The sequence below is a fragment of the Saccopteryx leptura genome, chromosome 2 (genome assembly GCF_036850995.1).
Source record: "Saccopteryx leptura isolate mSacLep1 chromosome 2, mSacLep1_pri_phased_curated, whole genome shotgun sequence".
NCBI classification, from domain to species: domain Eukaryota; kingdom Metazoa; phylum Chordata; class Mammalia; order Chiroptera; family Emballonuridae; genus Saccopteryx; species Saccopteryx leptura.
The window spans coordinates 126,532,615-126,558,687 of record NC_089504.1 but is presented as its reverse complement, the minus strand read 5'-3'; the positions used below and the strand labels follow the sequence as shown (position 1 = coordinate 126,558,687).

At 32.6% G+C, this 26,073-nt stretch overlaps 1 protein-coding gene across 6 annotated transcripts in view; it reads left to right on the top strand.

Moving 5' to 3' along the window:
* The window catches only part of LRRIQ1 (leucine rich repeats and IQ motif containing 1), a 257,738-nt gene that overhangs the window by 77,836 nt on the left and 153,829 nt on the right, over positions 1-26,073 (top strand). For 5 of the 6 annotated variants that reach the window (XM_066368683.1, XM_066368686.1, XM_066368685.1 and 2 more), the window contains exons 13-17: positions 1,598-1,671; positions 4,049-4,142; positions 10,988-11,167; positions 13,218-13,658; positions 20,027-20,240. In XM_066368683.1, coding sequence (XP_066224780.1) covers positions 1,598-1,671; positions 4,049-4,142; positions 10,988-11,167; positions 13,218-13,658; positions 20,027-20,240 — 1,003 coding nt within the window. The remainder of the gene's footprint in view (positions 1-1,597; positions 1,672-4,048; positions 4,143-10,987; positions 11,168-13,217; positions 13,659-20,026; positions 20,241-26,073) is intronic. The other variant, XM_066368687.1, reaches the window with a different exon arrangement.

The window sequence follows — 26,073 nt, the reverse complement described above, 5'->3', positions numbered from 1 at the left end:
TTATTTTCCTATGTATATGTGACATTTTAGTAAATTTTACCATTAAGGAGTGTGTGTACAAATAATGAAACGTGTATAAATGTAATTGCTATTTTTTTTACTTTTTCTTTTACATTAGATTTTCCCCCTTTGAAATAGTTTTTAAGAAGTAGTGTTGTATAGTAATAGGATAAATAATAATATTGTATTTAGGATTGACAACATTCAAAGAGATCTTCCTCCAGCCTACTATTTAGTCTATTTTTCCTTTTTTATCAGTAGTGTCTTCTTTCTCTCTGCTAATACAGTACAGAGTAGTACAAGAGAGGAGTCAAGATCAATACAAAGGGCTACTTTTGTGTCAGCTCCATGAGGCCTCTATTCACACTATTACTCTGTAAGCCTCTGAACTTAGAACAATTGTATTTTTTATTTCCCATCATTGAGAATTGTTAAGATATGAAGATGTAGAAATCTGCCAGGCCAACTGGAGGAACAGTATTAGAGAAAAAAAAAACAATTTGAAATTACCGCATACTATATTTGTACCAAAAGTACTCCTCCAGTTGAAGCATATTTTGAACAGTTATGGAATTCCAACATTTATAGGGATATTAGTACAGAAGATTTTTGTATTTGTGAGAATATATTTTTATAAAGGAATTTTTGTTTTATTAAAAGATTTAGACAATTTGTCTTAATTTTTATTTTCAAGTATCTAGGGTAATGTGATACTGTGTTCAATGTAAGTGTAGACTTTTAGTTAGAAATGCAAATCAAACTAAAATTAATTTTTTCTTCATGGATTTTTTTTCAGTTATGTGACTTTTGAATATCACTGATATTCCATGTTTGAATATAAGCTCTTAATGACAGTTTTATCTTAAAAACTGGTAGAAACTTTTAAAAGTAGGAGAAAAGTTTATTATTATTAGAATTTGAACATGCTAATTTAATGAGTATTGATTTTAAATAAGTTTATTTTATTGATAGAAAAGATTTTCTATTTTATCCCTTTGATGCATATTTTCAATTTATAAATAACCCTGTAACTTTAGATACTTACAATACCTTTACTGCTTTCAATCTAGTAAAGAAAACATTTTTAATATTAAAAACAAACCTGATAACTAATCTGTTATCCTGTCAAAAAGTGATAATAAGTATTTTTATGACTGTTACCTTCTAATGGTTTAAGTTATGTTTTTGAACCAGGAAAAAACTATGTAAATAATATAAGTTCTCTGTAAATTGGTCTTATACAAAGAGAAAACAAAACAATAACAATAAAACATTCACTTGTTTTTATTTAAATACTGCCACATATACATACAAGGCCATGATGTTTGTGATTGAAAATGGCAATTTAATGATAATTTCTCCTTAGAAATGAATATAAATTTTCCATTATAGAATAAATATTTAAATTTTTATAATTATTGCATTTTAATAACTCATGTTAATATATGCTATTTTAGTGTACAAATACAATTCTGTATATAGTTATGTATAATTGCATATTATCTAATTTTGTTATATAATGTATAATTGCATCATTCAATAATGTTAATGATGTTTCACTTTAAAATTTTTATGAATTCTATTTTTTTGTTTTCAGCTTGACAAAAATCACACCACTTTTTCACTTTATTTCTCTGGAAAAACTGGATATCAGTAACAATTGTCTTTCTGGTATGTTTAGAGTATTACATAACTTTTTAAAAAGTAAAATTTTGAGTTTCTATTCCAAATATGGTGAATAGTTGCTTTAGATAAATTTGTTAATGCTATTTACAACGCTATGCATATACATATACATACACATCCAATAAGGTATAGACAAGGAAAATTTTCTTCCTCCTTAAGTTCTTAGGCTGGGACTAAAAATTAAACTGACACAAGACAAACACAAAAAGAATGTGAGTTTTAGTTGTTTTCTTTATTCACATGTACATAGGCAAGCTCATAAGAAAAATAAAGATCCAAAGAAGAAGCAGTTAGAATTGAACACTTATATAGAGCATTGAACAAGAGTAGTAAATTGTGAAAATATGACAAGGCAAAGGTGCTTGGGTTCAGGAATTTAATTAAATGAAAAGGTGACAAGAAAATCAGGGTTAATTTAACAAGTTTGTACACATTTCTCTTCGCCTCCATTCCTGTCCTTGTGATAAGAATCTCTCTTTCTTCCTGGTAAAGGGAGGCATCTTTCACATAGGTATTCCATCCTCTGCTTTAGAGAAAAAGAAGGAAGATCAGACTATTTATGCATCTGCTGTTTTTTAATTTCCTTCTGGCATATTGAAGTTGCTTGTTCACCAAGGCATGGTGAAAGAACTCAATTAAAATTTTCTTTCCACTTTTAAAACCATATTACTTTCACAACTTTCTTCTAGACTTGGGCACATGTCAGAATTATATTGTTATTTAAAACTCTTGTCTTTTACCTGTAGAATAAATAACCTAGTGAAGATGAGTAAATAAACTTGTCTAACTTGTTTACTCCTAACTAGATGCCCATTAAAAGTGTATTAAATTAAAGAATCATGAATTGAATTGGTTGACTAATTCCCCCAAGTTTGACCATTGCCACACACCCCCTTTAGTTCCCTCATAAAGACAACTGTAGTCCCAATTTGTCATCATAGGTTAATTTTGACTGTTACACATTTTTATATTAATGGGATCAAACAGTAAATTCTCTTTTGCTTCCAGTTTTCTTTACTGGATATTCAACTGATATTCCACCATGCCATTTATAAAAATTTATAACATAAGTCTGCTTTTTTGTTGTTTTCTTTTTTTGTTGTTGTTGAAGTGTAATCCATTGTATGAATATAGAATATATCACAATTTGTTATTCTCTTGTTGATTGATATTTTAATTGTTTGTGATTTAGAGCTACTATGGTTATAAAATTCCTGTGAAAAAATTTTATACAAATATGTGGATATATATATTATCTATATCCTTGGTAAACATATTAGAGTGTAATTGCTGGACAATAGAATTAGATGTATGTTTAACTTGGTAAGAAACTGAAAAAACAATTTCCAAAACAGTTGTAACATTTTACATCCCCACATGCAATATAAGAGAGTTCCAATTGCTTGATTCTACAAGAAATTTTGTATTTATTGTTATTTCATTATGATTTTAGTTTGCATTTTCCTGATGAAGAATGATATTGTGCTCCTTTGCATACATTTATTAATGATTTATGCATATTCTTTATTCTAAATAGTCTTACCTTTTTTGAAATTTGGTTACTGCTTTCTTATTGATTTGTACAAATTTTTATACATTCTGGATGAAGTTCTTTGTTAGATATATATTTTGTGAATATTTCTCCCAGTTTTCTTTTATTTATTAATTTTATTAATGCTTTCTGTAGGTGAGCAGTTTTAAATTGTGATGAAATTTAATTTATTTTTAATAATTTTTGTTTTATTTATCATATTTTCACATCTTCTGATTGAGGTGATTTTCCACTCTTTTTAGCTTTCTTATAGAAGTTTTGTATGTTTAGTTTTAATTTTAGGTCTTTAACCTACATCAGATTAATTTTTATGAATGGCATAAAGTGGGGGTGAATTCAGGTTTTAATACAGATATTTAGTTGTTCTAGCAACATTTGTTGAACAAATCTTTTCATCATCAAATTACTTTAGTATCTTTGTTGAAATTGATTTATATTTGACCACTTTGGATGTATTTCTATTAACTGTTTTTCTCTTATTGATAGGTCATATTTTTCTATTTTTTTCTATGTCTAGTGATTTTTAAGTGTTTGATAAATATTATACATATTAAGGTTTATTTACTGAGTCTGAACATTGTTTTCTTCCTTTTGAAGGGTGTTAAGTTTAATTCTTGCAGGCAGTTTAAGTATTGATGGATAATTTTGTTTCTGTAAGCCTTAATTTCATTCTCTCCTAGGACAAGTTATTTTAGTTTTCAACTCTGATTGCATGCCCCTATATAATTAAATAAAATACTTATTGATCTATGATTACTTTTCTTTATCGGAAATATCTTGTATAATGATTCTTATTGTTTATTTTTGTAGATCTTACAAGTGCCATAAAGTGGTTTGATGCATGCTATTCCCTCCGTGAATTGACTATCACTGGAAATCCACTTCTTCAAGAATTAAACTGGAGGTAAAGATGCGTGACTGACACTATGTACATACTTATTATAGTTGCAGCAAACATAAACTGATGAAATTTTTTTGTGTGTACAATTTGCATGGGAAAAAGTTACTAAGAATAAAGGTTATTCAAGATAAAATAGTTTTATAACAGTAATTTAAAAATATCTTTTGGTTTGAACTAATAATAGAAATTTGAAATAATAATTCTGGTCCATATCATTGATTATGACAATTTTAGTATGATGTTAACTTTTTTTTTTAATTTATAGAAAAACATTTGTTGGCAATTTTTATAAATCATCTTAATTACATAGCTTGTTCCTTAAAACTATTTTCTTTCTGTTAATAATTTGTGTTTTCATTTCTTAGATGAGAAAGTGGGTGTCCGTTATAAGTTTTATAAACATGTGTGATTTCATGTCTCTCTTTGAAACATTGCAGTGCCTATGTATAACTGAAGAAAACTATTTTGTAATTTCTTTAATTAATTTTCCTCTTTAATAAAGTTTTTCTAAATCTGAAATGCTTATGCTAACATCGTTTCCTCCAAATTGACTAGTATCTTTTTTTATCATCAACTTCATAAAGGATAATTTACATATAATAAACATCATCAACTTTGTTTTTGAATATGAATATTGTGTAAAATCTACCACAAGCAAGATATTCAACATTTCTATCACCCCAGAAAATGACCTCCTTCACCTTTGCAGTCAGCCCTCTCCCAGTGCTTTAGAAATGTCTCTCCACTGTCTTTATTTATGGCTTTCATTAATTTTTACCTCAAGTCAGCTGACATTCTTGTCTTTGTTGCTCTATCTCTGGATACTTTTAAGATTATCTCTTTATTAGTGGTTTTCAGTATTTTGATACTGATGTGCTTTGGTGTGATTTTATATAGATTTACTCTAATTAGAATTAATTGAAACTCTTGGAATTGATGGAGTGACAGATTCTTTAAATTATGGAAATTTTTGTCTTACTAGGACTCCAATTTCACCAATATTCTGAGATATTTCACCAGTTGATATATCCTAGAAGTCACAATTGTTCTGTTCTTACATTTATTATACTTTTCTTCTGTCTGTATTTCACTCTTAGTAGTTATTGCTATGTCTTTAGGTTTTCTGATATTTTCTTTTCATGTATCTACTATGTAATTAATTTCATCCAGACTTTTTTCAGTTCAAGTTTCAGATATTGTTGTTTTCATCTCTAGAAGTTTCATTTACATCTTTTATAACATTTGCATTTTCTCTCCTAATCATTCTCATGTTTTCCTGAATCATCTTAAACATACAGAGAATATTTATAATGCTGTTTTAACATTCTTGTCTGCTAGATTTATTCTCTTTTTAATTTTTAGTTTGATTTTTTTTCTGATTGGGTCATATTTTCCTGCTCCTTTTGTGACTGGTCTATTTTAGTAGTACGTATTTTAGACAATTTAAATTTTATATTGTTGATTTCTTAATTTTTAAATTTTAAATGGCATCTATTTTGTTTCTGATGTGCAGTAGCTAAATTACTTGTAATTACTTTCAAAGCTTACTTTTAAACTTTGAAGGAAATTGTAGACTAGCGCTAATTTTGCCTCACTACTGTGGTACTGATTTTCTGATTATTCCCCCTGACACCTCTTATATGTATTCTTTCATCTTTGGCTGACCAGAATTATTTTCAGTCCTATGTGAGTTCCTGTGATTCTTCTGCCCTTTGCTTTCCACTGGTTCACTTCCCTTATTTTTACATGGTTTTCTCTTACAGATCTCAGATATTTACTCATTTATTCAGGGCCTGGTGAACTGCATCCCAGTCTACTTTGTAATTTTCTGGTAATATTCTGGCCTAAACTCATGTTTCTTTTAACGTTTAGAAGCGTGCATGTGTGAACTGATTTAACATTACTTATTAGACATTTGACATTTGTATCCTGTCAGGGCATAGGTACATCATGGCAGAACAAGGCTAACAATAGACAGGTTGTAACTTAATATAGCAAAGTGAGTTGGCAACATGCAAGTGTAGGGAAAGGCAAACATTCACTAAAATTCAGGTGGAAGAATCTGTTTTAGGATCCTCAGAATTTGGAACAAGTCAGCTAGTCTTATCCATTTGATCAAGTAGTAGAAATTCAATATTTTTGAACAAAATATAGACAAGTCAGAATGAAAGATTTTTAAAAAGCATTCTTATAACGTGATTTTTAGGGCAGAAGCAGTTGACTCTGTCTTGACCTGGTATTCCCGTGATGACTTCATAAGGTATATAAGATATCATTCAGAGGAATCGATCTGGTTATATTTATAATTCTATATCTGATCTAATTTACCTGTAGAACAAGATAAGGGTGTCTAGGGAATATGCTTTGTCCCTCCCTTGTCTGAGGTCACTGCAAATATCTAATACACTTTTCAGATGTGCAAAGGTGGACAAAAGTATGTTTACCATTGGAAAAGAGTAGATAATACAATAATTAAAAAACTAATAATACAGGATAAAGTCTGTTGCATATATTTGCAACTGTAAACCTACTTTTGCCCTGCATTGGTTTTCTGTATTTCTTAATTGGTTTTTGGTTAAAGAAAACAGCATTTTTACACTGTATAATTTGTAAAATTTACACATTTTACAGCTGTATAATTTGCTACTCTTTGATAACTTGTGTATCACTATTGAGTTATTGCTTTTGCCAGAAGTCTTTTCTTTAAAGCTCAGTTTTTACATAAATTTCTAATGTTACATTTTTTTTAGGGAAACCTGTTATGTATCCACAAGTTTTAGAATGAAACTTGTCAACTTCTACTTCAGAAACATGTTTCCATGTACAATTAAACTATGTAGCATAGTGGAAAGAGCATAACCCAGTGCAGTGGTTCCCAGAGGTGTAGCCCCAGAGCAGCTACAGCTCCTTCATCATCACCCGGAAACCTATTAGTAATGGAAAATTTGGACACTGTCCAGACCGGCTTAATCAGAAACCAGGGGATGATGCCCAGTATGTATTTTAATAAGCTTTTTATGTGATTCAACACAACTAAGTTTGGAAATCACTGTGCTTTTAAACAAGTACATTCTAATCTGCTTCATAGTCTATGATTCTGAGCAAGTAACTTTTCTATGTCTCACGGGTAAAATGACGATAGTGATAGTACCTGTCTTAGTGGGTGGTGATGATAATTGAATAGGATAATGCCCATATGTTTTATAAACAGCTGCTACCATTTTCTATTTCTAGGGTAACCAGACTACATAAGGGTTCTCAATCTCCAAGTATTTTATATGGAATCTGTGTCCTAATATGCTGGACATTATAAAAGAAGTCAATGTAACCTAAGATTTCAAGAAATATTTATAATTGTGTTAGGAATAGAAAAAAATTATAACCAAGAAAACTAGTAATAGCAAAAAACATTTATACCACATCTACTTTGTGCCAGCGCAGTTCTCATTTAATTCTTATAGTATGTTTAATTAAATAATTAACTAATATGTTATAATTAAGGAAAACGAGTCACAAAAAAGCTAAATAACTTGCCTAAGTTCACAAAACTGACAATTGAAGAGCTGGAAACCCATGCAGTGTGGTTCCAGAGTCTGTGCTCTTAACTCTTCGATTTTAGTACCTAATACTGATAATTATTATAAGCATAAATATGCTTTAGAATTTTGGAAATACCACCTTAATTTAGTGCAACTAGAAAAAACGGCCTTTCCTATAGGAGCTAACTAGGAGTTAGATCTCTCTGGTAAGATTTAAAATTAAGTTAAAAGAAAAGAAAAAAGCACTTCTGAAGTAAGAAACATCGGAGAAAGGAAGGAGTGTGAAACGTGAGTCAGGCTCTGTTAGAAGGCCAGTCTACTCGGGTGTAAAGAAGCGGGCCATTGGGAAAGTATGAGAAATCGAATACTAACACGTAAGCAGTATGTCAGAGAGTGAGCTAAACATCTATGCACATTACTTCTCAGCGACTGTGAGTTGAGTTCTGTAATTATCATTCCCATTTTACAGATCGTTTACTGAAGCTTAGATACCTTGTGATATGTGCACTTATAAGTGTCAGGGAAGGGTTCTGAGTTCTGAAGCCTGGAATTTAAACACAGTGCTGTATTGTTTCACATGATGAATTACTACCAGATTGCTAATGTCCTGTATGCTAGAATAGAAAATCTCCTTTATCCTGTTGTCATGGAGAGGGACTATATACCATATTAGATACATGTATAAACTTTTTAAGTAAACTGTTTAGGTGTGTCTCTGGTTCACCCATTGTTGTCTGTCTTGCCCAAGTTACTTAATCTTGCTATCTCTGAGGTTTTTAATCTATAAAATGGGTATAATAATGGTTCCTTCCTCATAGGATGTATTCATTAGGTTATGCAATACAACAAACAAAAATCTATTCGGCTTAATACGATAGGAGTTTATTTTTGTTTACATTATATCTGATGGAAGTTCAGCTAAACTAATCTAAGGATACTCAGAAACTCATGCTTTTTTCCACTTTGAAACTCTGTGTAATGTAATTTCAATGTAAAATACTATTTTAAGTAGTAGATTGTGGTGGATGAGAGGGGACAAGACCACAGGGAAAGCACAGCTGACATTTAATCACACTGCCCTCAAAAGTGGCAGTGTTTGACCAGTGGGGGCACAGTGGATAGAGCATCAACCTGGGATGCTGAGGTCCCAGATTCAAAATCTCAAGGTCACCAGCTTGAGTGCAGATTTATTCGGATTGAGTTCAAGCTCACTAGTTTAAGCATGGGGTTGCTGGCTTGAGTGTGGGATCATTGACATGATTCCTGGTTGCTGGCTTGAGCTCAAAGGTCACTTGACTTAAAGCCCAAGGTTGCTTCCTTAAGCCCAAGGTTGCTGGCTTGAGCAAAGGGTCCCCTCCATCAATGTATACATGAGAAGCAATCAATGAACAACTAAAGTGCCACAACTACGAGTTGATGCTTCTCTCTCAGGCAAAAGAAAGAAAGAAGAAAGAAAGAAAGAAAGAAAGAAAGAAAGAAAGAAAGAAAGAAAGAAAGAAAGAAAGAAAGAAAGAAAGAAAGAAAGAAAGAAAGAAAGAGAGAGAAAGAGAGAGAGAGAGAGAGAGAAGGAAAGAATGAATGAAAGAAAGAAAGAGGGAAAGAGAGAAAGAGAGAGAAGGAAAGAATGAATGAAAGAAAGAAAGAAAAAGAAAGAAAGAAAGAAAGAAAGAAAGAACAAAAGAGAGAGAGAAAGAAGAAAAGAAGAAAGAAGAGAGAAGGAAGAGAAAAAAAGAAAAGAAAAAGTGGTAGTGGTCAGTGCTCTCATATTCTATTAGCTGTAACTAGTCACATAGCCAAACTAACTGCAGAAGATGGCTTATCATATTCTCTTAACAGTGTCTTTCTCAGAGGAAATATTGAATTTTAATGAAGTTTGGCTTATTAATTATTTCTCTCATGAACTGTGTCTTTGGTTGTATCTAAAAAGTTATTACGATATCTAAAGTCATCTAGACTTTTTCCTATTTTATCTTCTAGTTATTTTACATTTTACTTTTAGGTTTGTGATATTTTTTGTTAATTTTTTGTGAAGAGTTTAAGACCTGTGTTTAGATTCTCTCTCTCTCTCTCTTTTGCATGTGGTTGTCCAGCTGTTCCAGGATCATTTATCTTTTTTCCATCATATGCATTTTCTTCTTTGTCACTGATTAGTTGACTGTATTCATACTATATACGGCTATTTCTGGGCCCTCTATTTTGTTTCATTGATCTCCATATCTATTCTTTTCCCAATACTACCATGCTTTCTTGTTTACTATAGCTTAATAGTAAATATTGAAGTCAGGTAGTGTTAGTCTATAAACTTTGTTCTTTTCCTTCAATATTAAGTTAATTATTTGCAGTCATTTGCTTCTTCATGTAAACTTTAGAATCTGTTTATTAATATCCTCAAAATATCTTGTTGTTATTTTGATTATTATTGTTTTGAATCTATAGATCAAATCGGAAGAACTGACTTCTTGACAATATTGACTCTTCTTTTATATGAACATAATTTCCTGGGACATCTTTCCATTTATTTAATTAGTCTTCTTTGATACCTTTTGTCAGAGTTTTGTAATTTTCTTTATAAAAACTGTTAGTTTTTAATTAAGGAGTTTTTTATTCAAGATATCCATTTTGCCTGTGTGATCACCAGTAATAGCTTTGTGAAAAGAGGCCTATACTCTCCTTGTGAAAGGCTTTGGTAGTACTTTTAAGTAGTTGTCCTTGCTGGACAGTTCTCGCTGTCTGACCAGATTTTCCACAGCATTAGTTTGTTTGTTTTTTTAATTGATACAGACTTATGCTCATAACTTGAAGATGTTTTTATTGTAATCCTTAGCAATTTGGAATAAATAACACAATGTTGGATTTTTTAGATAATAAACAACAGGGTAATCCTCATCCCTCTTGTGTTAGCCCTACTCAGTATATTTCACTAAAAGAAACAGTCAAAACTCACTTCAATTTCTTTAAAAAATAGCAACTTTTAGTAAGATTATTTTCATTATCTTCTTTTTAAAAGAATGTTTCTGATATTATTATTCTTATAGTGCAAAATTTTATTTATTCCTAGCCCTTTATCAACTGCTTGAATTTCTCATTTGTGCTTTAGGAGAAAATAGTTAAATACAATATAATGAACTCTAAAACTTATTTTGTATGTAACATGAAACCATAACATTTTAAAACAAATTTAACAGTATCAATTTCTAAACAGAACAGTGACACTTTCTGAGATATACTTTATGCATATATTGTTTGAGTAATAAGCATATGGTTATTTTAGATATAAACTGTTTTTTTCAAGTCTTTCTATTTTAATAGGCATTCTTTGCTTAAAATGTTACCTGCTCTACGAATCCTCAATGGTGAAATGCTGAGCTTTTATTCAGAAAGCCACATTGAAGAATACTATCAACCAGAACTGGGACATTTCTTGATACTTTGTCAGTCCCAGATTAGAGAATTCAATCTACTAGTTGAAAAATATATTACTGGAAAAGGGTAAGACTGTTATCTTCACCTTGTCACAATTAAAAGATACAATGAATTTTATACATAAAATTAAGGGGTACTCTGATTAGTATAGCTGGGTTAGAACAATGTATTATTCTTTCTTTAAAAAATCTGGTATCATCTTTTTATTGTTTGAAATACATCAATATCTATTTTGAAATTAATTTAAAAGTTAAAATTTTAGATAAACTAAAGCATGAGAGTAATTTCCAGACAAGATTCAGTCATTCAATTCATGAATCATAAATGTATTCAATAATTATTGTAGACAAAACACACAATCAGATTAACATAAGAGAAAATGAGTTAAATGGTTGCAATGAAACAAGGCAAGTTTTATAATACAGATAATGTTTATATAAGGTATCTTACATATATTTCATATTTATTATTAAGATATAATGGGAGCATAGTGGAGGAGAGCAGTCCACATGTGTGCATATTCAGGAGACAGAAGCTGAGAATAAAGGACTAATCAAACATCAAAGAGAGAAAACTTCCCATTCTCATCCCAAATTTTGAATACATTATTATGAATGAATTGCATTGATTTTCTATAACATTTCCAAATTTGCATTGCTCCAGAAAACACAAAAAGGAAAAAGGTTTTATATTTCACTTACAGTGATACTCCATTATAATTGGAACAATAATGTGTTTCAAATGTCTTAATTATTAAATTATATTCTTAAAATATTGCTGTTTATAGTTTCATGCTCATCTATATGGTTTCTTTTTAAATATGTTTACAATTGTTTATTCATATTAAAAACAAACTTCACAGCTTTAAAAATAATCCCAATTTTTATAGATTGATAATGTTTACTTTTAACAAATATTTATACTTAGTTTATTTAGATTTATCTTTGTACAAATCTAAAGTTATATCTTCTTCTATATGTAGGATAGTGTATTGTTAGTGTATTGTTGTTTTTTTTTATGTAAAGGTGACCCTTGTCATCTCTCATGTTGAAATTTAGATTTTTCAAATTTTTTTGAATAATTATGATCATAAATGGTGGTAACTTTAACACCTTGACACAAACATTTGATATTCTGATTTGAATTGAACCTTTCTGCATTGTCAGCTGACAAAATTAATGAAATACAAAATATCAAAAATAGGTCTGAAGAGGCAATGCTAACATCTAATAATAACTTTGTGAACATTAGGAGTGTCTAATTACCTATATCTTAGGAAATGTAACTTTCATTTTGTATTGTATGAATAAAATTTTTATATATATTTATTTATATCCTACATTGTTTCAAAATAAGTTTAAGGCAGTTTGTGGCTATATATTAAATACAGTCAGAAAATATATATTTGAAATAAGTAAAATTAAAAATAATAAAACAGAAAGAAATAAAGGAAGATAAATAAAGTGTAGCCAAGAATAAGGCTCGTTTAAGTACCAAGTTCTTTACATTTGCTACTGAGAGCCCAAATCCGGCACACCAAAAGTTTGATTAATTATACAAGCTATAACCTCAATAATATAGAAACCCAACAATTGTTCCAAAGACTTGCAACCAGTTATGTCTTAAAATATTTGAATTTTCTTTGGAATGGATTCTTTTTCCAGAGAAAAATGGGAATATAAACTTTCCCATAATATAAGTTCTTTGTTTAAAAGTCCAATACAAATATTTTTCATGGCAAGTGTCAATATAGAAAATACTTTTAACTGTGTTTCATAAATAACTTCTCCAAATTTAGGCAGCCATGATTTCTTATGTTTATGGTAGTAAAAGCCTGGATTTTCTCATTCATTTGTACCAAAAATACCTTGAATAAAAATGATTCTAAAACTTCCAGACATTCTGTTTGGATTAACATATCTATATTAACTAAACAAATATTTTTAAATTTTATTAGAAATGATATTAATTTTTATCTAAACAACCAGAAATAAGTTTTAATGAATGTTATAGAAAAGTTTAATGTTCATGTCAGGCACACGGAAAATTTCTGAACGTTTACAAGTTTTAATATTTGCTGATATAATCTTATTAATTATCCTTATTATTTGTTCAGAAATATATTCACCGTTGATGCTGCAGAAAATCACTGCCATTATTTTAAGAAATTAATGACACTTAGTAATGAATACCGACATGCACATGAACGTGGGGATGTAAGTATCACCATAAGAGGTGAATCAGAAGCCCAGAAAAACCATGTCGCTCCTACAGACAGTGACAGCATACTGCAAAGTAGAACTCTTCACTCAAACAGACATAAACTGGAATCAGCAGATATTTCTGAAAAATGGCTGGAGTCTGGTTCTAGTCATTCCCTATTATCCAACTCCTTACGTGAAGATACAGAAGAAAGAAATCAGGGGGAAAAAGTCGTCCAGAAGAGAGATGACAGCAAGACAATTGATCTCCCCATCAAAAGAATCCCATTCATGGAAACAGTAATGACACAGCACCAGCCACGGAATCACCCAGATATCGAACATTATGAAAAAATGTAAGACTTATAGATCATTTTTCATTTACAGTTGTATATTTGTGTTTTCTTATAGATAATCTTAGTGTTATCAAATAAATTAGTAAAGGACTTATATCATTATATTTTATATCAATCCTCTTAATTATGTTCTTATGATATGAACATATTATTAATTAAAATCAAGATTAATTTGATTGAATTATGGCAGGTTTTGATTTAATTGACTCATTGTTCACTTAAAATGAGTAAATGTAAAATTACTTTTCTGCCTTCTCATCTCTAATTAAAATTTTAAGGAGAAATAACATACTACATTATTTTATAAGTCAGAGAAAGAAAAATATCACATAATTTTACTTATTTGTGGAATCTAAAGAACAATATAAAAGAGCAAACAAAAGAGAAACAGAGAACAGACTGGTAGTTGCTAGAAGGAAGGAATGTTGAGGCACTGGGTGATAAAGGTGCAGGGATTGAGAAGAACAAGTTGGTAGTTACAGAGTGGTGATGGGCATATAAAGTACAGCACAGGAAATATAGTCAATAATACTCTAATCACTATTTACAGTACCAGGTGGGTGTTGGAAATATCAAGGGGAACACTTTGTAAAAACTATGACTGTCTAACCACTATGCTGTATACCTGAAATTAATACAAAACTATGACTGTCTAACCACTATGCTGTACACCTGAAATTAATACAAAATATTATTGAATGTAAATTGTAATAAAAAATTTAAATACTACATTATTCTAAAAGTAATATAAAGAATACCTTCTAAATAATCAGATGATTTAATATTTAAAAATATACCTTTTCATGTGCTATTATTTGCTTATTGATCCAGTAAACATTTGGTAAGCATCTATGTAAGTATTTTAATACATATGCTGTAATCTCTTTTCTTTCTTTCTTTCTTTCTTTCTTTCTTTCTTTCTTTCTTTCTTTCTTTCTTTCTTTCTTTCTTTCTTTCTTTTTTTATCTCTTTTTCTTTCTCTCTATCTTTCTTCCCCCTCTCTTTCTTTCTTTCTCTCTTTCTTTCTTTCTCTCTTTCTTTCTTTCTTTCTTTCTTTCTTTCTTTCTTTCTTTCTTTCTTTCTTTCTTTCTTTCTTTCTTCTTTCTTCTTTTTATTCAGTGAGAGGAGGGGAGGCAGAGACATACTCCTGCATGCATCTGGACTGGATCCATCTGGAAAACCCACTAGAGGGTGATCCTCTGCCCATCTGGGGTGCCACTCAGTTGCTCAGTATCTGAGCTCTTCTTAGTGCCTGAGGTTGAGGCCACGGAGCCACCCTCAGTGCCCTGGGCCAACTCACTTCAAACCAGCCGTGAATGCTAGGGAAAGAGAGAGAGAGAAAAGCGAAAGGGGGAAGAGGTGGAGAAGCAGATGAGTGCTTCTCTGTGTGCCCTGACTGGGAATTGAACCCAGGACATCCACACACCAGGCCTACACTCTACCACCAGGCCAACCAGCCAGGGCCCATGTGCTAGAATGTTTTTGGCATAACAACTCTTTAAGGTTGGGCAGCATTCTTTCAGATTAATCACATAAACCCCCTCTATTAAAAACTTTAAAGAGAAAAATGATTGGCTTAAAAATTTTTTTCTTTTTTTTTTGAACTTGCAAAGATTGGTTTTTACTTTGTCGTGTCAGCTTTTTCTGTTCTTTTCACTTTTGGCCTCAATGTCAAACCAACAAAATTAAAAATGGCCAAATTCAGCTATTCCTATAATAACTAGGCTGAACTGTAAATGGTAATTTCTTTTCTGGGAGCTATATTAAAAAGTGTGATATGGTGAAATTAACATGTATTGCCTAATATTTTTTAAAATTTTACTGAAGAGGTCTTTAACATTTTCTAATTTATATTTTCTCTTAATTGATTACTTTGGCTCTAGGGAGGAAAAAATGTTTTTTCTTCTACCCTTGTAGGTTTTTAGTTGGGGTCCCTGTAACAAAAGATAGATTAATGAAAGAAATGCATACAAATTTATTTAATATAACTTTACACTACACAGGAACTTGCATATAAAAAAAGATGAAGACCCAAAGAAAGAGTTAAACTGTAGCATTTTTATATTAGGTTTGATGAAGAACCAAAAGTTTTAGAATAATATGATATAATAAAGGGTAAGAGCTAAGGATACTAAATGGGAATTTAGCAAGGGTTGTTCATTCATACCCCTCTTGTCCTACATGTTGGGATAAGAATGCTTCTTTTCTCTGAGTATTGGGAGAGCAACTCTCCCATGAGGATTTTATGACCTGCATCTCGGGAAGGTCAAAAAATCTTTCTTGAACATGCCTTTCCTAAAATTATTCAAATTAAAATATTTAACATGCCAATATACCAAATTTTGGAGTAGCATGTGAAGGAGACAAAAGTTTTGCCACCCCAAATTATTCCTTTTAGGGTATTAATTTTAAGTTGATTATTATGGAACAAAAGACTCAGAAAGAACCTTTGGCCCTCCCCATTTACCTCCTTAAAAGAATTTAGTTAAAGAACCTTCTCTAGGAAGGGAGATATCATCTCAGATAACTAGCTTGATATAATCTAATGTGTCACAGAGGAGCTAAGAAGGCTCATTTGTTCAAAGTCCTCCCTTTGCCTCATTGTTAAAGATGGCCCAGCAAACATTTATTTGCCAAACATTTGCTTTTCATTTCTTTGTAAATTGCCATCCTGACCTTTGAAGTCCTAAACCACAAACCCCTCCCTTTTTCCTTTGCTCCAGAATAGCATAGAAGCCTCAACTGCCCAGTGCCTCTTTCATATCTTAAGTCTCCACCAAATAGGCATTGTAATCAACTTGGACATTTTCTCCAGTTAAATTTGATTATTAGCCCAGCTAGCAGAACTTAGAAGATGAGAGGAAAATTATTTTTGTTACCAGACTAAAGGAGGAGTCCATTTGCCTGAGCACATCAAAGCCCAGTAACACAGGAACAGGAGTTTGCAGCAAAGAAAAGTAAGGTTTATTTTTAGGAAGTGGACTGTGCCTAGAGACACAAGTAAGCTAATGCTCAAAGACTTGGCTCCCTATGGCTTCTGGGAATGGGTTATATAGGGGGAAAATTATTAATCATGTGCTAACAGAGTTAGGGTCATGGTTGGGGTCATGGGCTCTACTGATTAGCTGGCACTAGGGTGTAGTTGATTAGTCCTTCTGTTCCTGATATCAGCCATGGCTTTTCTGGGCCTGAAGCTGAAACACAGCTGAGGCCTAGATATTATCTCTAGTCTGACGGAAACTCTGTCTCTAGTCAATAGACCTGAGCTTTTGTTTGTTAAGGTTATTTGGTGTGGACCAGAACCTCACTGTACTGAGAGCTTAATGATTAAGGGAGTGGAATACAAGGGAGAAGGAGGCAGGTGAGTCAGGGTGCTGGATGATGCCAGTTTAAATCAAAAGGAAAGAAAGGAGAAAAGTTCATATTAAAGAAAAGCTTTTGCACTATTAAATTTTTTATGCCATCCACATATGTCCTGAACCCCATTACCTCCAAACACACATAGACAATGTTTAGAACTTCTTAATTCAGGATAAATAAAATAGCCAAATGATGAAAATAAGGAAGGATGAAGAAAAACACTGAGAGACCAAAGAGCTAAAGAATAAAGGGAAAGATATATATATACCTACTTGCTGAACCTTGTCATTGAGTGACTCAGGAAGACACACCGTCAGTTGTTTACATGTGTTCTTATGCTAAGTACATTTTTTTAAAAATTTTATTTATTTATTTATTTATTTATTTATTTATTTATTTATTACAGAGACAGTGAGTCAGAGAGAGGGATAGACAGGGACAGACAGACGGGAACAGAGAGAGATGAGAAGCATCAATCATTAGTTTTTCGTTGCAATACCTTAGCTGTTCATTGATCGCTTTCTCATCTATGCCTTGACCGCGGGCCTTCAACAGATCGATAACCCCTTGCTGGAGCCAGTGATTTTGGATTCAAGCTGGTGGGCTTTTGCTCAAACCAGATGAGCCCGCGCTCAAGCTGGCGACCTCGGAGTCTCAAACCTGGGTCCTCCGCATCCCAGTCCAATGCTCTATCCACTGTGCCACCGCCTGGTCAAAGTACATTTTTATTATGATGATTTTTGCTAAAAAAGAAAATGATGGTGATGATGATGATGATGATGATGATGATGATGATGATGGTGATGATGATGTAGTAATAATAGGAGTTGTTTTTCTCAACATAGAGAGCACCATGTTCAGGCAGCTCAAAAGTAACCTTCTTTACCTGTCTTCACTGCTTTCAATATAGTGAAAGCTGTCCTACCTAGTGTTAGAATCACTGAAGAAAATATCCCTCATCTAAATTTTCCTCCCTTGAGAAATTTTGATAATATTGGGCTGAGGCATCCACACACTCAATGACTGGCCAGCTGTGGAAGAAATTCATAATTACAGTCAGTAAAATTGTACGTATCTGGTGAGAAATATAAAATATGAGATGCTGTCTCAGGTTAAATGTGTTATCTTAAAAGTCTTCATTGTTCACTAGTCATACATTGCAATTATTTTTTCATATTCTTTTATCATTCAAAGTTTCTATAATATATAGAGCTTTAAAATTCTAATTCATTTTTATTCAAAAGATAAAGAAATGAATTGATCGTTCAGGTTGACTTAAAGAAAAATTTACAAACTTCTGTTCACTCTGCGAGAAAGAAATGATTTGTTAGATGATGATGTTAAAAAATAAATCCAACCCAGTAAATTTGAAGATCTGTTTGGCTTTATTAAGTGATTCAGGAATCAATTGGTAGGGGTTGTATAAAATGGAAGGTTTTTATAAGAAGGAGGGTGGATGAAGGAGCTATTAAGAAAAGAAAAGAAGAACTATTTGTGAGCCTGTACATCTTTTCTTTGGGGGAAAAGGACCGGAAGGATTGTTATTATGCAGATTGTCTCTTCTTCATGTGGGGTTGGAGAGGGCAGACGTGACAGTTTACTTTATGGGTGCTTGACCAGAAAATCCAGATGGGTTGATTAAGGTTATATTTCTGGAAAAGTTAAATGTGCAGTTAGATCAGATATTAAATCTGGGTTTGGTATCATGGACTTTTAGGACTAGTGACGCCATTTTGGGCCTGTGGTTTGCTCTTTATCAAGGATTATTTTTTTTCAAGTACTAGGAGTATAAGTAGTTTATTTTAGGCCCAACAGTTATATCCATTAACTTGAATTATCTATCCATAGCAGAATAAATAGAAGGCTTCTTAGAGGCTTTAGGTGAAATGATGGTGATAATGACGGTGGTAGAGGGGGTGGTGGTATGGATGATAACAACTAATAATAATAATGCCAAAGAACAGGAGAAGATATTTACATCATTTCTTTCTAATTTTCCACAAATAAACAACTATGAAAAAAAAAAGTCATGTCTGGCAGAGTTTATAACTTAAATTTACTTTGTCTTTAACTTTTTTTTTTTACAAGGAAGAAGAAAATATCATTTGGTTTGGCAATTATTACATTTATTGAAAACTGTTTCAAGGGAGTACTGGAGAGGGAGATTATGCAGGAATCACCTTTCTGTCATATGACTTTCAGACTAAACTGAGGGATTTCAAGAGAGAGTAAAACAAGAGTTAGCACTTGCACTAAACTCTGTATTCTGATAACATTCCTGAAATAATCTGTGTAGGAAAGGAAGCACATTCATTTAGGGAAAGTTAAGTAATTAAGCACATGGAGAATCCACTTTTAATTAATGTACCTTGTTATTCAAATTGTGCTAATGTTTCTGGGCAGCTAATGTTTCCCCTGGGATCTGGAAAAAGTAGGGCATGGGTTGATCTAATGCCTGAAATTGACAAATGTGTAGGCTTGGAAAATGTTAGAATTAATTACTGGGCTTTGTAAGAGTATGGTTTAAGTATTTGTTTTTGGCAGGGAGGAAAGTAAAGCTAGTAAAGACATGTTGTGTCCTTCCTCTTTCAGGAAGGGGAGGCCCTTCTTCCTCTTTAATCTCTCCACTGTGAACAGGACCTGGTCCTCTCTTGCCAACTCAGCACTGGCTTCTGCATTTGTTCCCTCTCTCCTATATAGTCACTTTACCTTCTCTTTACTGGATCCTCCTCCTCGGTGTCATGCAAAATCTAGTCAATATCTCCCTTCTTAAAACAGTTAAAAATCCCTTGTACTCACATCCCTCTCTAAATTACTGCCCTATTTCTGTCCTTCTGATTTGAAAGCTTCCATACTATCTTTACTTCTATGACTATAAACAAAAGATGATGCCTTATTTTGAAATCATATTTAATGTATTCCAGGTTTACAAATACAGCTTATAAGAACTTCTTATCTACAACTGTGTATTTCTAGGAAGTAAGGAATGTTTTCTTTTCTCCTCACAGTAGCATGGCAGCTATGGTAATCCAGGCACACTGGCGTGGATACACTGTGCGTAGACAGATGCATTTCTCTGCAAAACTGCCTACTGCTGCTGCAGGACTCCTGAGAGCCCAGCAGAATTCCTGCATCAAAAATCAAACTGTTTTAAGGAAAGAAAAAAGAGAAAATATGGTGAATATCCAAGAACAGAGGGAAAAGGCTGCTACTGTTATTCAGGTTAGTTTTAATCTTTTGTTGAAATAGACGAGATGTATTAGTTATCTTTCACTGGCTTATTCTGTATAACAGGAGACACTCAAATCTTAGTGCTTTCCAAATACTGGATTTATTTCTGACTCATGTGACATGTAGGCTGCAGATTGGCTGTGCCTCTGCTTGGTATCTAGGCTGAAGGAGTTGTTTGTAATTTGGAAGTACTGTTCTCATGACTGAGAGCCAGGCTGAACTTCACAATCATATTTAAAGCTTCTGCTCATATGTGTCATCTGTCCCATATGCTAACATTTGAATAGCCAGACAAAATTCACTTGGCCTAAACTTTAGCTATTTTTAGATGCATTTTAAATTTTATTGATTAATTGATTTGAGAGAGAGAGGAAGGGAGAGAAAGAAACATCAATTTGCTATTTCACTTATTTATGTGTTCATTAATTGCTTCTTGTATGTGCTTTGACTGAAGTTTGAATCTGAAACCTTGGAGGACAAAGACGACATTAACCAACTGAGCTAACTGGCCAGAGTGAAGCATTTTAAAAATCTACTGAAATAATTGTCAAAGTCCTTCAAGTACACTTTATTTTTTTTATTTATTTATTGATTTGAGAGAGACAGAGAGAAAGAGACTTTAATTTGTTGTTTCATTCATTGGTTGATTCTTGTATGTGCTCTGACTGTGGATCGAACCTGTAACCTTGGCATATTGGGAAGAAGCTCTAACCAACTGAGAAACCTATTGGTCAAATAAGTTTGTAAATAATGATATATATGTTTGCTCGCTTATAGTTTGCATTGGATGTAGGGGGACAGGCTGTAAGCAGGAAGGCTTCTTATAGCCTAAGGCTTAGTTTTAAGACTAAGCCTTTCCCACCCTTTTTGATGTAGGGTGGTGCACTCTCATGAGGAATCCCATTATGCCTCAGGTAAGTGATTTTGTATCAGAGACTTCTTTATTTGTATATTGGATTAAAGGTTTTGATTTCTACACTATAAAATGGGGGCAGACTGGGAGCTTGCTCTCTCGGTTCCTGAGATTAGCATTAGAGAGGAGAGCAGAGAAAGGCCACGTGGAGGAGACTAGGAGAAGCAGCCAAGGTGGTGGAGTGCTGAGTGAGAGATCAGTTTATGCAGAGTTTGTGCAGGGAGAAGGAAGGAGATGGGGAACAGAGGTGAATAAGTCTGGTGAGCTAAAAACCTTTGATTCTAGGAAACTCGGATGAGTCAGTGGCTTTGTGAGCACTGAATGAGTGGGTTTTGGAGCCCAATGTGTGTTTTTACTTGCCCACCAGGTGCAAGCTAGGATTAAAGATGATGGCCCACCAGTTTTTGGCTCCGTTGTTTCTTTACCAATTGTCCGAATCCAATGTGAACCAGCATGTGAATGGCCACAATGTCGGCTACTGGCTTGACAGCACCCCGCCACAAATAGTGAATAACTTGACTCAACCTCACAAAATCTAGATTTCAAAATCAGGTTTGACCTGATCACATTCATCCTTTTATTTATTAATACTCATCAAATAGTTTTTAGAATCTACTACTTATCAAGCACTCTTCTAGGCTCAGGAAACATAACTATGAAAAAAACACATTTTAGCCCTCATTGAATTTATATCCTGTTGGGAAAGGCAGACAGAAATGAAATAAATTCATAAAATAAGGTCTGTGGAAATTTATGGTATTTCACATGAATTGAATGACCATAACTAAACAAAAATTTAGTGTTTCACTTTATTCATTTAATCAGCAAATATTTTTTGGCACAAAAATTACTAGCTTACATTTTGTTAAGATATGAGGTTAATAAGTATGATAGGTAGTAATAAGTATTACTGGAAAAATGAAGCAGGAAAAGTCAGTTATGAGTATCAAGGGAAATTTTATTATTTTAGATAAGATGCACATGGAAGACTAGAAAAGGTGACATTGCAGTAAGAGAGAAAGCTGTTGCATTTCTGGGAACAGTGTATTCCAGGCGAAGGGGTATCATGTTCCAGTGCATTAATTTAGGTGTTCAAAGTGCAGCAAGAAGCCAATATGGCAAGAGACTGAAGAAGGGGAGAAAAGTAGGCCTTATAAATCATAAGTCATTTAAAGACTTTGGCTTTTATTCTGAACAGCATGGGAAGCCATTACAGGAATCTGAGCAGTGGACTACATCATCAAATTTCTTTATGTTGAGATTATACAGAAGGAAGGCAGGAGTAGGAGCAGCAAAATCAATTAAGAGGCTATTGCAGAACTCCAGGGAAGAGAGAATGGAGGCATGAACCGTAGTGTTTCAGTAGAAGTGGTAAGACATATATTCACATTTTAGAATATATGTTGATTTACTTATAGGTATGTTTATTTATATACTTTGAAGGTAGAGCTGATACTATCAGTCCATGGAGGTGTGGTATATGAGAGAAAGAGGAGTCAGGGATGCCTCCAAGGTATTTGCATAAGCGACTGGAAGAATGGCCTTAAAGAATAGCCTTAAAATTAAGTTTCTGATTTTTCTATTTATTGAAGTGAGTTTTCAAGAGTATTATCTTTGCTGTGATTCTAATGAATACACTCAGTATTTCAGTTGACTTCATTTGTTCGGAGTATACTTTAAAAGGCAATGCAAGGCATAGACACAGCTATTACTGATGCCTGAATAGTGGTGGGAGTGGGGAGAGGAAAATGGATTAAGGAAAAATCTGAGGAAAAGAAAGGAACCTGTTATTATCTCAAAATATTATTTGGCTATATGAGTAATGAATATGTTATGCAGTCCAAACTCTGTCACCAGTCAGTGAGCAACACATTTTTTAACATCAATGATAAATGGATATTAAACTTTTACTTAATTTCATTCAATAAAGAGAAGTTGACTACTTATGGAACAGTTTAGTTCAGTGGCTGATACCTCTGTTGAATATTCTTTTGAACATTTTAAGCTTATTTTTATCTATAACAAAAGTACAGTAACCGTAATTTAGCCTTTGCAATTTAGAACAAGTCTCTTATTGTACATCAGGATACTTAAATCAATAAGGTTAATCAACTTTATTTTCTCTTCTCTTGAGTAGAATCACCTAGTTTTTAAAAACATTCACCTTGAAATACGAATTTTAGGTTATCTAATCATCCTGAGGGCAAAGCATGATGTAGTTGAAACATCCTGGGCTTTAGAGCAAAATGAAGATTTCATCATGAATGATGTGTTGAAGACTACTCTTGGGTAACCAAAACTCACATTCTCCTCTTCTTCTTAGCATAGAGCAAGCTTGCCTTGCAATATAACATGGCCCTTTTCTTTAGTTCTAGTCAGTAGAATGTGGGTGAAAGATATGTGCACCACTTCCATGTCTGGTTCATAAACCTCCCACAGACATTCCTCCATATTCTTTCCCCTCTCTCTTTGGTTGAAATGAAGGCAATGACGCATTCAAGGAACCTGTCTATTGATACTGCAGTCTGCAAAGCCAGGGAAACTGAATTACTCAACTCTATATTAAAGCACTGCCCTATTGTTTTGTTTACTCTTTCAATGTTTGTTATGTGGTCAAGAAATAAGGTAGTTTTCCTGAGTTATTAAAAATTTTTTGGATATTTTTGTTACAGCACTTAGCTTACCCTAATATAAAGGATGTAAGGTACATGTTGAGAAATAAATAATGTTCAATGTAAATGTGTAAGAGAATGGAATTCCAGTTATGAAGGACAGTGGAAAAGAAAGAACATTTAGGTTTTTATGTTACTGAATACTAAGAAGTTATAATGCAACTAAACTACAATAAGAATAAGAATATTAAGAAAATATGAGGGCCTGACCAGGCAGTGGTGCAGTGGATAGAGAGCCGTCTGGGATGCAGAGGTCCCAGGTTTGAAACCCTGGGGTTGCCAGCTTGAGCGGGGTTGCTGGCTTGAAACTCAAGGTCACTGAATTGAACGCAAGGTCTCTGGCTTGAGCTAGGGGTCACTGGCTCAGCTGGAGTCCTTTCCACGCAGTCAAGGCACATAAGAGAAAGCAATCAATGAACAACTAAGGTGCCGCAATGAAGAACTGATGCTTCTCATCTCTCTCCTTGTCTGTCCCTATCTGTCCCTCTCTCCAACTCTCTCTGTCTCTCTAGCTAAAAAAATGAAAGAGAGAAAATATAGGAGGAACATAGAGGTGTGTGAAGGACTTTATTAAGGAACAAGTGTATAGTATGTTCTAGGGTGGGAATTGATGGTAGTTGGGAGAAGAAAAGGTAGCATTATGTCTTACACAGATAGACTTGTCTAATCAGGGAATTGATTTGAATATATGAAAGGAAGATGAATCGATCATAGATGGACCACATAGAAAAATATTAAGCTTTGAATGAAATAAATAATAAAAAGAATTTGAATATTACTTATTAAGTGTTTATATTACCATTATTTCCCATAAACTAAATAGAGATGCCTGGGACATGAATTCTTGATGCAGATTCAAGGAATATATCTGCATATCTCATACCAGAAAAATGCCTGTTATGTATTATATTCTGGAGCTTTGTAGAGGTTCTATCCCTGATGAGTGGCTTGAATCCATTGTGAGCCACTATGAATCAATATTTGTCATTGAATGCCTAGATTAAACAATTTCCTTTATTCCTTTTCCCTGTTTGTACTTAATCTTTTTCTACACTGTAAAAAAGTCTTCTATAACCAACTCATTTCTTCCTCTTCATCACTAGATTATTTGAAAAATTCTCAGGTATCTTATCATTCCTTTTATAAATATATCAATATAAATATCTATAAGATCTATTATTTTAAATGTAACTGCAGTATATTACTAACCTAAATACTGGCAATTATTTTTCAATATCAGTCATTGACCAAATCTTGACCATTCTTGGCTAACTGCTGTAGAGGTTGTTGTAGAAACCTAAGGCTGGCTTCTTAGGCTGGCTGCTGCAGAGGTTGTGGGTAACTTCTGTGGTCATATATGGTGTATCCAGTGTCTGTTTGTATATTCCACTTCTCAATATATATATATATATTTCAGAATAGCAATATCAATATATGATTAACATTATTTTTACTGAAAATATATTTATGTCTGTTATAATAAATGTATCTTTTGAGTATATAGTCATCCCTTGCCATATTGCAGTTCACTTTTTGTGGTCTCACTGTATTGTGGATTTTTAAATTGTATATATCTAATTTTGTATCACAAATTTTTCACTATATCATGGGATTTTGCAGTATATAGATTTTTCTATATTATTTATTTTAATTATTTTTGCAATAAAATAAGCATTTTATAGCCCAAAACATTGAAAACAATATAAAAAATATTAAATAATGCATCATCATTCAAGTTGTAGTATATTCAGTGATGAGTACCCATATAGAATTTTATATGTTGTTAAAATTACATAGGTTTAAGAGTATAGAAAGTGTTTAAGAGTATAAGAAGTATTTATAAGAGTGTGGGAAAGATTTATAAAAATGTGGAGAGGGTTTATAAAGCCTTAAAATATATATAAATAATAAAATAATATAAGGTCACTACTTTGTGGATTTTCACCTGTCGTGGTGGGTTCTGGAACCTAACCCCTGCGATAGACGAGGGACCACTGTATATCACTAGGGATATAGTTAAATAAATCTATTTTGAAGTGACTTTAAATAACTTCAGTGTGCTAATTCATACCTCATAAAACATTTTTATATTTTTAGGATTTATTTTATATTTATTTGTTTATCAGTTATCTTAAGCATGTGCACAGTTCCAAAATCAAATCTTAGCAAGGTATAATCAGAGAAATATGGCATATATTGCTATAACTTCCACTCTGTTTTCAGCTTCTTTAGTTAATAT